General features: G+C 43.8%; 1 protein-coding gene across 1 annotated transcript in view; it reads right to left on the reverse strand.

The window, feature by feature from the left end:
• Nucleotides 1–6,533: 6,533 nt before the first annotated feature.
• Nucleotides 6,534–16,175, reverse strand: part of LOC144786081 (actin, cytoplasmic 1-like) — a 48,195-nt gene continuing 38,553 nt past the window's right edge. Inside the window, exons 5-6 of the mRNA XM_078665029.1 lie at nt 9,419–9,600; nt 6,534–7,202 (exon numbers count right to left, since the gene is read on the reverse strand). Coding sequence (XP_078521155.1) covers nt 7,059–7,202; nt 9,419–9,600 — 326 coding nt within the window. The 3' untranslated portion in view covers nt 6,534–7,058. The remainder of the gene's footprint in view (nt 7,203–9,418; nt 9,601–16,175) is intronic.

Consider the following 16,175-nt stretch of genomic DNA (forward strand, 5'->3'; position numbering starts at 1 on the left):
CGTTCCCACGTCCAACCACATGTAAAATGTGGTTGGAGGTGGTAACACTCTATTATCAAGGCAGGCGTTGGGAGAAGGAGACCTGCGATAAACTCGTTTATCGCAGCTCTCCCAACGCCTGCTTTGATCAGGTGTTAGGCATAGATTACATGGGGGTGTGGATCATAAAGCTGAATCCACCCCCCCATATTATCAAGGCACACATTACCGCGTGACAACAACGCTTGTTTTCACGTGCTAATGTTCACTATTGCCGACTATCGCCGGATTTAATATCACCTACGTGTTGCGCGTTGATAATTACGCGCTATCACGGCGATAAAATCCGGCAATAGCCGGCGATAGGGAAATGTGCGATGTGCGTTTTTTAACGCACATCTTGATAATATGCCCCATAGTTTTTAAACAGGATTTGAGAAACCTTCCTGCCGCCGCCCTGATGTCAATGCAGTAAATGAACTAAGAGGCAAGTCAGAGGTCATGTGTATCCTTTATGTGGCTAGATCTGTATTCTATATGGAGTTAATGTTTAGTTTACTGAATCAAAGAAAATAGTTTTCTGTAGAGCAGACACGCTTGAACTCATGTATTTAAAGTTGCTCTCACATGGGATAAAGAAGAAAATGGTGTCTCAGTGAATTAAAATACTTGGCCAGGATCACATAATTTGAAACCAGTTTATGGGTCAATAGCATTATAATTAGGTCGAATAGATTATTTAAGTCACTAGTCCTGCAGGTCTCGTAACATTTTTAGGATTTTTAAGATAGAAAACACAAAAAGGAGAAAAGAATTGTTTAAGTGTTGCTTGTTTGAAAATTAATGTTATTTCTCGGCCTTTATAGAGTCTCCTTTTCACATAGTGTTTTATGAGCATGCGATATAATTGTCTTCCTAGGTTTACAAATGATTCCTGGATAGTGAAAATTACTGTGCAAATTGTGACTGATGGTTCCCTGCTGAATAAGGAATCTTGCCAGGTGCACAGGACAGGTAACCACTCGTGAAGATTGGAAGTTGCGATCCTGGAAGACGCTAGACTCCGGCAGCGGCAGGGCTAGGTGCGTTCTTTTGTTATATATATTATTTCCCCCGCCCTGTGCTGCCTTACCACTTGGTTTTGGTAGCAGCCGCCTCTGGTCCCAGGGTAAATCCCACCTTGCCTGTAATGTAAACGGTATTTGAACCCGCATCTGGCTTCTGAAATGTGCTTAAAAATTGATTCCAGACGCCTTCCTCTCTCAAGTTAATCCAGGTGAATCCTGAGGGTTTTTCACCAGTAAGAGGCCGGTGATGGAAAAAATTACAGAAACAGGGTGCAGTGCAACTGTAAACACAAGGAGATGATGGACGGAGAGCTGAACCTTATCAGACACTCGCCCCCCTCACAGATCTGGATTGAATCCATCGTCGTTCTTAAGCTCACTTTGCCCCCCCCAGCTCAGACCCAGCCACATGCAAATCAGTCTTGACCCTGTTCCTCATTGAAATAGTCCAGCCCGAACTGCCAAGTCAGGTCTTCCCTTAACTGGAAACAAGCATCTAGAGCCTAGTTTCGGGGTAACACCCCTCATCACCCAGACTACCTTGAATCCAGTGGCAAAGTGAACAAGAGACCCATGTCTAGGCATACCCTGCCACAAAGCAAACACAAGGAGATGATCAACGAAGTGCTGGACCTTTTCAGACACTCACCCCAAGTCACAGATCTGGGATGAATCCATCATTGTTCTTTAGCTCACTTCGCTACCCCAGTTCAGACCCAGCCATATGCAAATCATTCTTGACCCTGGTCTTTACTACTTAGTCTGCATGCCTGCTCAGGCGCGCAGCGGACGCGCCAGTTCAGTGAGGTGCTAGCTACGCAGTAAGAGCTAAGCCTGTTTTAACTTTTACTGTTTTAAATCTATGTACCAGATCTTACCTTCACTCCTTGCGGTCTCCGTGATTGCTCCTCTTCCCCACATTCCCGCACCTACATCTTGGTCTTAGCCCCGGTCCACCACAGCCTCTGACGGTTGAGTGGAGGGCGTTCTTAGACCAGTGTCTGGCCCCCTGAAGGTGACACATTACCGGGTGGCGATGGAGGCAGGCCTCCATTGCAAACCACTACTTAGTCTGCATGCCTGCTCAGACGGGCAGCAGACGTGCACAGCGGTCGTGCCGCTGCAAGCCCGTCTGAGCCCGTCTGCGCCTGTACGCCGCGAGGCGCCAGGACCCCTGGCCCTAGGACCCGAAAGAGATCTAGCTACCCCCGGGAGCATCTGCTCGCCCTTCAAGTTAAAGCGCCCTGTGCCGACCACCTCTGGCACCCAGATACCCCACATATGCAAAATAATAAATGCGGGTTGCGAGTCAATGCTGACTCTGAGGCACCCTCTGAGACTTCTAGCTCTACAAATATTAATATTTACAGCCTTAACTGTAGGTCTCTGGTGAGACATCATGAAGAAATATTTGATCTCCTTCAAGTCTCCTCACCGGATATACTTTTCTTAAGTCCTCCCGACAGGCTATTTGATGCTCACACAGAATAGACCCTGTGGCAGAGGAGGTGGGTTAGCTGTGATATTTAAATCGGCCTACTCCTGCACTTTTTCACCTCTGGTTATACCCGACTGTGAATGCGCCCTGTTTAAAGTCAACATATCACATAATTACACTCTCATTGGGCTTCTTATTTATCGCCCCCCAGGGCCGGCTGGAGCCTTCCAGGAATCCTTGGCTCACATCACATCTACTCTTGCCCTTCAGACAGCCAACTTTAGCATTATAGGAGATCTCAATTTACATCTGAAACGTCTTGACTCCAAGGAGATTACCAACTTTCTGGGAGACATGGATGCCTGTCAACTAACTCAACTAGTGGAGGGCCCGTCACACCTCGAAGGCCGCCTACTGGACCCAGTATTTTTCAATATTTGGTCGCTTAAAGTTCATGCTCCCCTTCCACTAACCTGGACGGATCATTTCCTTATAAATATGTGTCTTGGTCTAGTTGGTGCCCCCCGGCAGAATCCTCTCCCACCCTCTTTGAAACGCCCTTGGCACAAGCTTGATGCACCTAGCTTTGGGTCCAGGCTAAAATCCTCTCATCCAGACTGGCCCACTGACCTAGAAGATGCGGATAGAGCCTACAGGGGGTGGATTAACAACTCACTTGACCACTGTATCCATATGAGATTAACTTGGGCCAAGCATGCGCATTCGCACACTTGGTATAACGAGATCTTAGCGTTGGAAAAAAAACACTAAAATTCTGGAACGCTTCTGGAGGCGCACCTATGACCCTATAGCTAAAAAGACCTACAGGCAGGCTATTAAAGCATACCACAAACTCGTTGAAAAGTCGAAAGCCGCATTCTACAATAATTTGATTACATCAAGTCCTAACCCTTCCAAAACCATTTTCTCTCTTATAAGTGACATGACAAAATCTCCGGCAGGAACTAACAACATAATATCTTCTAACCTGCAATGCGAATCTCTGGCACATTATTTCATCAACAAAATTGAGTGTATTTACAACTCACTCGGCGTCAGAAGGGCCGCCTTTAAACCATGGCAGCCGAACTGCTAATCTGACCTTCCCTACTCCCTACAAGCCCTTCCATCTATGTCCTTTAAAGACCTGGAAACCCTAGCTGCGAAGGTGAAGTCTGGCTCCCCTGACGACCCTGTAAAACCGGACACCCTTAGGAAATTCTAGGACTGTATTTTGCATGAGGGTTGGGAACTGATCAATAGATCGCTCCAGTCATCAGTAATCCCTAAATCTTGGAAACATGCCAAGGTTGTTCCTCTCCTGGAAAAAACAGCACTGGATGCATCTCTGCCGGAGAATTTCCGGCCCATGTCTTTACTTCCTTACTTGGCCAAGGTAATGGAATCCCATGTCAATATCACCTTGACCAAGTATCTGGAAGTTAATGAGATCCTGGACAGGTCACAAAACGGAATCCGGCCTAAGCATAGTACGGAGTCCGCCTTGCTTGCAGTCACAGAACAACTGAGGGCATTGCAGGACATGGGCAACACCTCAGCATTTATTCTGCTCGATCTGAGTGCGGCCTTCGACACGGTCTCCCATGAGATTCTGCTCCATCGACTCGGGGAGATCGGGGTCAGTGGTGGGGCTTTGGCCTGGTTTGCGTCTTTTCTATCTGATCGCTCCTTTCAGATCCACGACCCTCCATACCTGTCCAGCACTCACCCCCTCAATTGTGGTGTCCCCCAAGGCTCTGCTCTGAGCCCCACGTTGTTCAACGTGTACGTCCGCCCCCTTGCCCTTTTGGCCAAAGACCGGAATATCAATATGATATCAAAAGCGGATGACACGCAATTGATTTTCACTTTCACTAATAACTCAGTGCTTGTCCAACTAAAATTTCGTGAAGATGTTCTGGCCATCTCAGATTGGATGGCGGACAACTATCTTTAACTGAATTCCTCAAAAACTGAGGTGCTCTTTGTTGGCCGTGATTTCCATAAATGGGACTATCAGTGGTGACCTGCGGCGCTGGGCCCTCCTCCCCAACCGAAAGAGGTAGTTAAGAATCTGGGGGTCCTGTTGGACAATTCCCTCTCTTTTGAGCTCCATGCTAAAAAAGTGGCAGGCACCTGCTTTGGCCATCTACGCGGACTCAAAAACATTCTGGGGTTCTTCGAGGCTTCCACCGGACAAGTGATTATTCAATCAGTGGTTTTGTCATATCTTGACTATTGTAACGGGTTGCTAGTGGGTGTTAATAAAACTGTCACGAAGAGACTCCAAAGGGCATCGAATGCAGCTGCCCGCACTCTTTTTGCCCTCTCTAAATACTGTCACACCTGCCATCTTCTGTACCGCCTACATTGGCTACCTATTAAACAGAGAATTCAGTTTAAAACTCTCTGTATTGCCCATAAGATCCTACACGGCCAGGGCCCCCAGATGCTGCAGGGACTCTGTACTTTTTATGTTCCAACACAAGCATTGCGCTCCGCAGACCTGCATTTGGCGTGCACCCCTAGGGTGTGCAGGAGCAGAGCAGGAGGCTGCTCCTTTAGGTCTTTGGCCCCTGCCCTATGGAATTCCATTCCACTCGAGGTGCGCAGCACACAAGATCACTGGACTTTTTGAAAACAGATTAAAACTTGGTTGTTTGCTTCCATCTAGTTAGGTGTATGCGATTGCTGCGCTCCTGAAAGCGCCTATACCTATCTGTCCTTTTCTGCCCTGCCTCACCTCCCCGGTTTCTGTCCGCAAGTGCTGGGACACCCCGTTGCTGGGGCAGTCATGCGCTATATAAGCACGCCTAACTTAACATAACATTATGGGAACAGTCCAGCCCGAACTGCCAAGCCAGGTCTTTCTGGGACCAGAAACAAGCATCCTGGGGTTGTGGTCCCTTGCTCACTTTGCCACTGGATTCAAGCTTGCCTGGCTGATGAGAGGTGTTACCCCGAAACTGGTTCCAGGATGCTTGTATCTGATCCACGGAGAACCTGGTCTGGCAGTTCGGGCTAGATTGCTCCAATGAAGCACAGAGTCCAGCCGCGGCCAGTAGTGGGAGTACCTGCCGGGCGGTGACGTGGGGAGGGGCAGGGTGGGGGGGTAGTAATGTATGGATTATGGAGCTTTACAGGTAAATAAACATATAAATAAATAAAACAAATTTAGTTTCGTGCACTCCATCACCAAATGCGATGCAGTGCGCGCAACGAAATGTATTTTATTTATTTATATGTTTACTTACCTGTAAAGTTCCATAATCCATACATTACTACCGCCCACCCTGCCCCTCCCCCTCCCCACGTCACTGCCCGGCAGGAACTCCCACCGCCGGCCGCGGCTGGCAGAGTCAAGACTGATTTGCATATGGCTGGGTCCAAACTGGGGTGGCGAAGTGAGCTAAAGAAATATGATGGAATCAACCCAGATCTGTGACTGTGGGTGGGTGTCTGAAAGGTTTCAGCGCTCCATCCATCATCCTCTTGTGTTTGCGGTGCAACTGTATTCAAAATTCATTCCTCATTCTGACCCCACAAACTCAAATTGTAGCAGTAACTGTGTTCCAGGGTGAAACTGCAAGCTCTGGCAATGGATTTACCCCAGGTGATTTTATACACAGCTCAGAGCGAGGTTCTTGGGAGCCCATTAAGAGCAGGGCGGTAATTGTTTTTTTAATATATAAACATATATGTAAATCTATTAACTTTATACCCACTTGTGAAACTTCTAATCCCTGTAAATAATATAGGTGACTATCACCTAATTTAATAGGGCTCAATTTCCGTAGCTCGGAAGGATAGCAGGCTGAGTGGGCATTGCTGAAAGACAAACTTGTGACCCAGGCCCAGATCACAGCACACGTCATAAGCAAATGTTTTTAACTCCGTGAACCACACTGCAGACTTGCTTGGGATTTTTACATGCATTGAGCCCCTTAGGTTATTCAGATGAACTACCTGCAATCAGCCAGTTAATATATAATTTGACAACCCAAAAAACCCTCCAATATTCGTACCTTTATTTTCTATTAAAAACAAACGGCTTTCAAACTTTTTTTATTCTTTGTAGTTGAACCAGTCAAGAAAACACTGTGTTGTGGGCACTTCGATGAAAAACAGCACCACCCACAAAGGTATTCAGGCTTTATGGCTTGTCCCCAGAAGAGAAGCCAACCCAACATCCACGCCAACTGAACTCTGCCAAGATGATATAAAAACTGGTAATGTGAACACAGATTTATTAAACCAGAACGAGATGCATTTACAAACACATTGACTGCCAAAAGGTGCCTCAAGTGTCTTTTCTCGTGGTTCAAAAGGCATTTTAAGCCTAGGAACACTGGTGTGAAGGAATCTTTCTTTTGGAAGGCATGGTTGTACAATAGATCCTGCATGGGTTCTACATGGAGAAACTCTTTACAAGAGTAGAGTACCATCACCTCTTTCTTCTAATGCTCGAAAATGTTTTAAATCTCGACTAAGGGTATAAAAATGCAAGGTATAAAAATTATAAAAAGCCTTGTCTATGGTTGCTTTGTTTCTCTGTAACTTTATGGGGAGTCCACTTAGAAGCATTTGCGGTGGACGATAGAAGGGCCGGACTCATCGTACTCCTGCTTGCTGATCCACATCTGCTGGAAGGTGGACAGGGAGGCCAGGATGGAGCCACCGATCCAGACGGAGTACTTGCGCTCAGGTGGGGCAATGATCTGTGTAAGAAAAACAGAAGAACTATATGAACATGTGCAACAACAATCTTTGGACCGAGGTGGTATTTTTCGGATCCTATTCTCCCTCTTGAGTACTAACCTTAGCTACAGGTTGTAGTGGTGTAACAGATATACTTGGGTCTCCAGTTAGACATTATCCTGCCAGCACATGGGAATACTGTTTCTACTAATGATAAACGTTTGCCATCTTCATCTTTCAATCTTTTCTTCATCATCATTTACACTAAGAGGAGTAGCAATCAGAAGGCATTCTTTGCAGTGCAAGCAGAACCTAGGCCTCTGTCTGGGGTTCTGTGATGAATGCCCACACCTTTCTCTCTGCATCTCTCCCTCTTGCTCTCTCTCACTCTTATTCACTCATTCATCTGCATCTGGAAGCTGGATTTAGGATTGGCATTGCAGTTCAGGGCAATATATTGGCTAAGCACACTTGGGTCAAGATTAAGATAACTTTTCCTTCTCTTATGCCCACTTCTCTTCTTTTTTCAATGTTTGGAGTAGTTTGCTGTGCATGAATTTAGAATGAAAATAGTCCTGTATCACCTTGCACCAATCTTTGGCTCAGGGAGTCTGCTGAAATAGCCTGGGCTGTACGGTTAATGAGATTTTCCCAAAAATCTTTCTTTTAGGCTATTACCAGCCTCCTTAAGTTTGAGGGACAGGCAAACATTTGTTTGCTCTGTAGATTGTAGACTTGTAAGACGTTTATAGATCATTTAACTCTGATAACTGGGAGTTATAAGGAATGGTTTTACCAGTGTGTTGGGGCTTTCTAGACCCCTAACTTCGTGGTCAACCCACAAGGGATAAGGCATTGGATTTATCTTTTTTGCACCACCCACCTTGTCATGATATTCTCTGCACTTATAGGCTTCTCCTACCGTGAGAATGTTGGTTGGGTTGAGATTCAGGGTGTTTCATATAAAGACATTTGTAGTGCTGGTACCATGGAATCCTAAACTTTGTGCTTGTTTTCTACATTAAGTTAGGAACACAGACATGTTTTTGATTCCATAGTAGAGACTATACAATATTCAGAGGGCTCCCATATTAGGGTTTGATTTCCCGAGGGCCCTTACAATGGCCACCTCATTGCCGATTTTCAGAGAAAATTGAAGATTTAGGTCCACATGTATGAAGCATTTTTGCTGTCGGACACGGCCGTTCAACATGCTTTTACATATGAACAAAATACGAATTGCGATTCGGTATTTGGTAGGGGCATGTTTAGGGTGTCCCTTCCAAATACCAAATCTAAATTGGCTTTATGAATGTTTTGTGACCGAATTACGGTCACAAAGCATTCATATTTCACTGACTCTTTGAAGGAAGTGGTAACTCATTCGCAAATAGTAAGTGGTTCCCAGGGGACTCCTTCCTCTTTGAGAATGGAAAACAACTATTTTTTAAGAGGAGGCAGTGGTTAAGAGCAGGCAGTGGTCCGATGGACCACTGCCTACTCTTAAAAATGAAACAGCAATGTTTCGTTTTTTTCTTTTTAAATGCATTCCGTTTTCCTTGAAGGAAAACAGGCTGCATTTTAAAAAAAGACTGCTTTATTAAAAAGTAATCACGGACATGCTGGTCTGTTGACCTCAGCAGGCTGCCATTCTTGTGATGGCTGCAATTCCTAACAGGTTGCAAATTGCGACCTACCTCATTAATATGCTTGGCGTAGGTCTATTTGTGACCCCCTAGGAATTGCTAATGAAACTCATCAGAGTTTCTTACATTAGAGATACTGATTTCTCAATTGCGATTCAGAGAGAATCGCAATTAAGAAATTAGTATTCCTAATGTTAGTACATCTGGCCCATAATTATATTGCTTTGGGTCTTGATCAGTGATTATGGATTTGTCTTAAAATTATATTGTTTTCTTCTGTGTGTGATGTTCGGTATTCCTATAATCTGTTTTCATTTGTCAAGTACTCAGAGAACCTGGATGGTGGAGATTCACATTTAACAAAAGTATCCAATAATTTAATCTTACATGCATTTAGCTCTCCTTCTACAGCTGATAGGTTTAACGCACTTTGCAGTTTGATAATGCATAGTCGTACTAGTATTAGTAGTCGGAGGGTCTGAGCCAATCATGACTTCAAGCCGAAAGTTACCTACACAGTAAACTAGCCTCAAATCCTGTTCATTACAATGGTTCTGCAGTTTGCATGTGGTACTGCTGTTGGAAATTACCTTAATCTTCATTGTTTGTGGTGAAAGGCTTGTGATCTCCTTCTGCATTCTGTCAGCTATGCCTGGGTACATGGTAGTACCTCCGGATAGCACAATGTTAGCGTACAGGTCCTTACGGATATCAAGATCACATTTCATGATGGACATGTATGTAGTCTCGTGGATTCCAGCCACTTCCATTCCTGCCAGGAATTAATGGACAGGTCAGCAAAGGACATAGTGCACCACCACAATAAAAAAACAATTCCTCCCCAAGACAAAATTAACAGTTTTCTCTCTCAAGAACATGAGTTTACCTTTCCAACATAAACGATATATTGAGTTTTCACCAGTGTTGCAATATATTTTATAACTAGGCTTTATCTCTCCAATTTCAGACCTACATCATACAGGTAGTATGGCACAATAAGGTGGAAACACTTCAGCTGTGTTAATATTCAGTTGCAAACACTAGCGCAAGATGCAACTTAGTAGGATTTTTTTTTATAGAATAGAGTGTCAACTGTATAAGCTGAATCCCTGACGTCAGTATCACCTACACAGTATACTGAAGGCACAAGGTACATCTAATTTCGTCAAGTACTGTTTCCTGTAGCAATACAAATAACTTAGGAGGTAGCGCTAAAGGTGATACATCATATCCACTTTATTTATTTACCATTTCCTTTTGGTGTAATTTTGATCTTAGGAAAATTGCCTCTCTGACAGTGAAATTCTTATGGACTCAAAAAAGTTTTCATATCCAGGGATTTCCTTTGCCAAATTACAGAGAAGAAAATGTTGTGGAAAGATTATTTTGCCAATGTATAATCTCTTGGTTAAAGTGTAGAAGATGATGCCTTTTATCTTGATTATATGAACTTATATGAATACTTTGGATTTGGGAAAACAGGAACACTTTAGAGGTTTGCCTAATAGATAGTTTATTAAAATAATGGCATGTGTTCTATGTTCTATTTATAACTCAAGGAAGTACTGTTCCTAAAAAATAGAAAAGGAAAGCTAGGTTGGAACCCTGGGGAATGTTTATAATAATTACTTGGTGCCCTCACACATCCGAATGGATGCCATGCTTCATCATAGGGTGTGCTCTTTGTCGGGCTGGTGCTACAATACCCTATGGGCACTGCGATAGGGCTCTAATAAAGGTACTGGACCTTTATTAGTGCCCTGGCCCCCTTGTGTATATAACTATGTTCTATCTAGTTAGTAATGTGGTGATTGGAGTTTGATTAGGACGAGGAAGTTAAATTAAAAATGAACTCTGAATTGGCGTTCTAAGACACAAGTTATTCATAGAAAAAGGCATACTCATTATTTATTGATGGTAATCTTAGATACTGTAGCTAGATGTTTGAACCAAGTGGAGGAGGAGTGATACAGTAAACTGATTAACATTCTAGCCTTTTACAATCCATACAATGGACAGAACACTGACAGGGAGCCTCCGATTCATGACAATTTCTTAAGATCAAAAAGTGAGTTCTGGTAAAAAGAGAGGGTGAGTTTGAACGGCAAGATGTAGTTGACTCATATTTTGAAAGTAGTTAGATGAGTAATTGGCCTACCTGTATGAAATTATCTATTCCTGTAAATGCAGCACACACCTTGTTCTTCCTTATGAGCCAATTATTGAGGTCTGCGAACCCTTACGCAAAATGTAATCAAAAGCTCCAGGTTCTCTGGCAATGTAATTTACATGGTGTCAAGGTGGCTCATATGTTGCTCGACCTTGAGCTGATACACAATATCTGGCTTAGAGAGTGGCAAACATTCTTCAGAATTATGTCAATTTTGTAATTAACCAGTAGATCATAATATTTGGTGGTTGGAGCTATCATCAACAAATAAGTTGTTCTATTTGGCAATTATTATTTCATACCCAAGTCACTGGAGCTTTTATGGTAAATAATTACAAACATGAAAAATACAGAGGGGCTTATTTACATGCCCCTTGCGCCACCCGTACATCGCTTTTCCTATGTTAAAAATGACACAAAAGTGGCGCAAGGGGCTTGTAAATAATCCCCAAAATTATTTATGTTTTTTGATGAAGCAATACATGACAAAGCCAGAGAATGGAATAAGAATACAAAATAAAGTCAAATGTCTAGAAGAAATTTCCACCCAGTAGTATTTTGTGTGCGCTTCTTCAAGAAGGAAAACCAACAATTGGTCGACAGAATGCAGAACAATGTCAAACATTCACCCCAGCATAGAGATCTGGGCCTAAATCCATTGTTTTTTTTTACTCACTATGCCATTTCAGTTTGAACCCAGCCATATGCAAATCAGTCTTGACCCTGTGCCCAATGGAGACAGTCTAGCCTGAACTTCCAGGTCAAGTCCTCCCTGGACTGGAAACAAGCATCCTAGGACCGGTTTCGGGGTTTCACCCCTCATCAGCCAGGAAAGCTTGACTCCAGTGGTATGGAGAGCACGGGACCCACGTCTGGGCATACCCATCCCACTCGGGGTGACAAATGCAAAACAACAATTGATGGACAGAATGCAGAACAATGTCATACATTCACCCCAGTACAGAAATCTGGGCCTGTATCCATTGTTTTTTTGCTCACCATGCCATTCCAGTTTGAACCCAGCCATATGCAAATCACTCTTGACCCTGTGCCCAATGGGAACAGTCCAGCCCGAACTGCCAGGTCTTCCATAGACTGGAAACAAGCATTCCACGACCAGTTTCGGGGTTTCACCCCTCATCAGCCAGGTCTCAGGATGCTTGTTTCCGGTCCAGGGAGGACCTGGCTTGGCAATTCGGTCTGGACTTTTTCCATGAGGCACATGGCTGGGTCCAAACTGGGGTGGCATAGTGGGCAAAAGAACAATGGATTTAACCCAGATCTCTTGACTGGGGGAGAATGTTTGAATCATTCAGCATTCCGTCCATCATTTGTTGCTGTTAAACTTTTCACCCAAAGTGGGATGGGTATGCCCAGACGTGGGTCCCTTGCTCACTGTGCCATTGGAATCAAGCAAGCCTGCTTGATGAAGGGTGACATACCCTGAAACCGGTCCTTGGATGCTTGTTTCCGGTCCAGGGAGGACCTGGCTTGGCAGTTCTGTCTGGACTGTTCCCATGAGGCACAGGGTCAAGACTGATTTACATATGGCTGGGTTCAAACTGGAATGGCATGGTGAGCAAAAAAACAATGGATTTAGGCCTAGATCTCTGTACTGGGGTGAATGTATGACATTGTTCTGCATTCTGTCCATCAATTATTGTTTTTGCATTTTTCACACGAGTGGGACGGGTATGTCAAAACGTGGGTCCCGTGCTCTCCATGCCACTGGAGTCAAGCTATCCTGGCTGATGAGGGGTGAAACCCCGAAACCGGTCCTAGGATGCTTGTTTCCAGTCCAGGGAGGACCTGACCTGGAAGTTCAGGCTGGGGGAGAATGTTTGAATCATTCGGCATTCTGTCCATCATTTGTTGCTGGTACACTTCAAGAAGAATGGCTAGGATTTTATTGGTATGGTATCTAAATTATGACCAATATGGCTCTGTAGTGCCGGATTCTTCTCCTCTCTCATTTTGTTGCCATTTGTTTCTCTCTTGTCTACAGAGCACAGACTACTTCCCCATTACTATTTTTAGGATTGCTTAGGACTGAAGACATCTATTTAGCATTGATTAAGGATTATAGGTTTATAAAAGTGTCACAGGAATATTAGGTTGGGTGGAATTTGCAGAGTTTCACTCCGCAGAATGTCACCAACAGATGGAAAAAATCATGCTGGCGCTGCATTTTAGCACCGGTACTTCGAGCTGCGCTGAAAATCAATACAAACAGCACCATGCATTGCACAAGAAAGCGCAGCTACTCAAGTTGTTTTTGCTCCACTCAAATAAAAAATCTACTTGAGTGGCAGCAAATCTACTCAAATGGCAGCCCTCTGACTGTGAATGCACGCGACCACCCAGGTTAGAAAATCGTGTTAGGAGACGCCAAATCTCGCTCGTGCTCACCAGCTCCAATATTTTGAGCCTTGTGGGGAACAAAATCAGCCACGCAGTGATTGGCGGAATATGGCTTGAGTAACTCTGAGAGGTCAAAATTCCTCAGGCGGAACGGAATTTTTCACCCACCTCTAAAGAATATAAGATACAGATCCCATATAGAGAAAGAGGGCTTGAGAGCCTATGGAATATGAAAGCATACAGTTCAACTAAATAATTATGAGTTTTTATCATTCTCTTGGTATGTCTTTTGCAGTACATGCAAATCTATGTAGCGACTGCAACTCACTTCATATAAGGACTTTAGGTAAAAACTGAAAATACAGACGCCATAAGGAATCTACCGGCGAGTGGAGAACTTCTCTCCTCTTTGTGGGCTCACTAGGAGATCTTGCAGGAATAAGTCCTGTTTTTTCAGAAATAATGTGTAAAAAAAATAGCACATTTCTTTTAACTATCTTAATCAGGAACGTTAGTTGTAAAAATGGAACAGACGGTCATTGCTCCAGGTGAGTCACATGAGCTTAGGGCTACAGCAGTGTACAGATTTTCAATAACTTTAGGGTTCTCTATGATCTAATATGCACTTGGTTTACAATTAATTCTGGTTTAGGACAACTCTACTTTAGAAACAAACATCTACAAGAGAACTATAGTAACACAAATACATGTTCACTCTTTGCTTCCCAAATAATCTATTCTCTGAGGGCAGACTTTATTTCCACTTTGGATTTCTACAAAAACCTATAGGGAAGGGTCATAAGACAGCTTTTACTTAAACTAAAAAATATACATGTTATCCCTTTTACCTCCTTTGCAGTACAACAAGTAGGAAAGGTGGGCCTGGGTATTTATTCAGCCAATTAACCCACATTGTTGCCTGATGTAAGTGAATATAGAGGAAACTTTTTAAAATCCCGGCATGGAGCCCCTCTTCCTTTGTGACATCCACCTGAAGGTATAAATATGAACATAGCAAAACTATAACTTTTCACATTTTACCATAACCCTGAAAAACGTATTGATGGATATCTGATATCTCTCGTCCACCTGCTTGGCTGCTCAGCATTAACACAGAAAATTCACATTTTAACTTCTTTCCCAGTTGTTAACATTCCTCTTTTGCCTCTCTCAGAAAGGAGGACAGTGATATTTGGGAAGGAGAGCGTAGTTATCAGTCTCCTCTGGTCTTCTCAGTGGAGAGATACTACAGATACATACACCTAGACATTATGGCCTCCACTCATTGACGTTTGTATGGTCACAGCATTCTTTCTGCAATACCATACCGCCTATTAAATTTAGCAGTGGGTGTTACAACAGATTAGCTGGCCTGAAAGATGGAGTGAAAATGTAGTTTATGTGTTTTTGTATAACATTTCCGTAACATTTTTGATTGCTAGGCATCTTTCATACCCAGAGATGGTAGAAGAAAAAGAGCCCATATATTTACTACACAGGATCCGCTGAGAATAAGGATAAAGAGATGCAAGGTGACCTTCAGAGTCCTCTGACATACTTGTACATGCAATGCTATTCTATGAGATTTGTAGAGCGCATGGCGACCCGAAGGCATCCCAGTGCTAGTAAAGAGAGGATGCACAACAAGACAGATATCAGCAGTTGTTTGGGAGGGATTTACTAAAATGCAGCTCGGTGTCTAAAGTCCTGATGGCCAAGGAGAGATAGTTCCAGAGCTTAGCTACATTAAAGCTAACAAAGCATCCTTTTCTGGCCCTTTTAACTGCAGGAACGGTGACCAAATGCAGGTTGGAGGAACGGAGATTCCTTTTGGGAACATACGGGGTAACAAGCTGTTGAAGAATGGGAGGACCTTTCCCATGAAGGGCTCTATGGGCAATGCACAGGGACTTCTATTTATTTGCCTACTTCAGATGTTTTTCATGCTTTCAAGATGTCTTATAAAGACCCCAACTCACTTTCATTTAGAACCACAGAAATGATTGTATAATTTGTGTTTTTATTCAAATAAAAGTAACACATTAATTGGTTTCAACATGTGGTATTTATTTAGTGTATTTTGGTATCGCGCACAGCTACCCCAACGGGGAGTCCCGGCGCTCCTGTATGACTACATGCTGCCTGAGATGGTTATTTACAGAGGAGGGCGATCAGCAAAACAGGTAAGTTTTTAGGGCTCTCCGGAACGGTTGTTCATCCTTGATCAACCTGATGGCGTTAGGAAGTTTATTCCAGAGGGCCGCAGTCAACACTGGGAAAGTTTTCCCACCTGAGCGGGTTTTCCTGAATCTAGGAACAGTAAGGAGGTTTTTTGAGGAGGAGCGTAGAGTCCTGATGTTGTTATAAGGTATCAAACAAGTGGAAAGATAGGCAGAGCCCTTGCCTCGTAAGGCCCGATGAACTAATACCAGAGCTTTGAATTCTGCCCCTTTGTGCAACGGTAGCCAGTGAAGTTCACAACGGTGGGGAGCAATATGCTCACGAAGGGGGATACCGCCAACCAGTCGCACCGCAGCATTCTGGACCGTCTGGAGGCGATGGCAGAGCCCCACAGACAGACCAGTATAAAGGCCATTTGCGTAATCCAGATGCGAAGTAATTAACGCCTGTACTACGATCTTCCTGATATTACTGGGCAGAAAATGAATGAACTTTTTTATCATTCTGATCTTGGCTAGACATGCAGCGGAGACTGTATGAACTTGATGATGGAATGTGAGGTTGGAGTCCCATCTGACTCCTAGATTTTTCACAGAGTCTTTTGGGGAAGGGGGGCACTCAAATCGAGAGGCCAC

Source organism: Lissotriton helveticus, chromosome 10, assembly GCF_964261635.1.
Source record: "Lissotriton helveticus chromosome 10, aLisHel1.1, whole genome shotgun sequence".
NCBI lineage: Eukaryota > Metazoa > Chordata > Amphibia > Caudata > Salamandridae > Lissotriton > Lissotriton helveticus.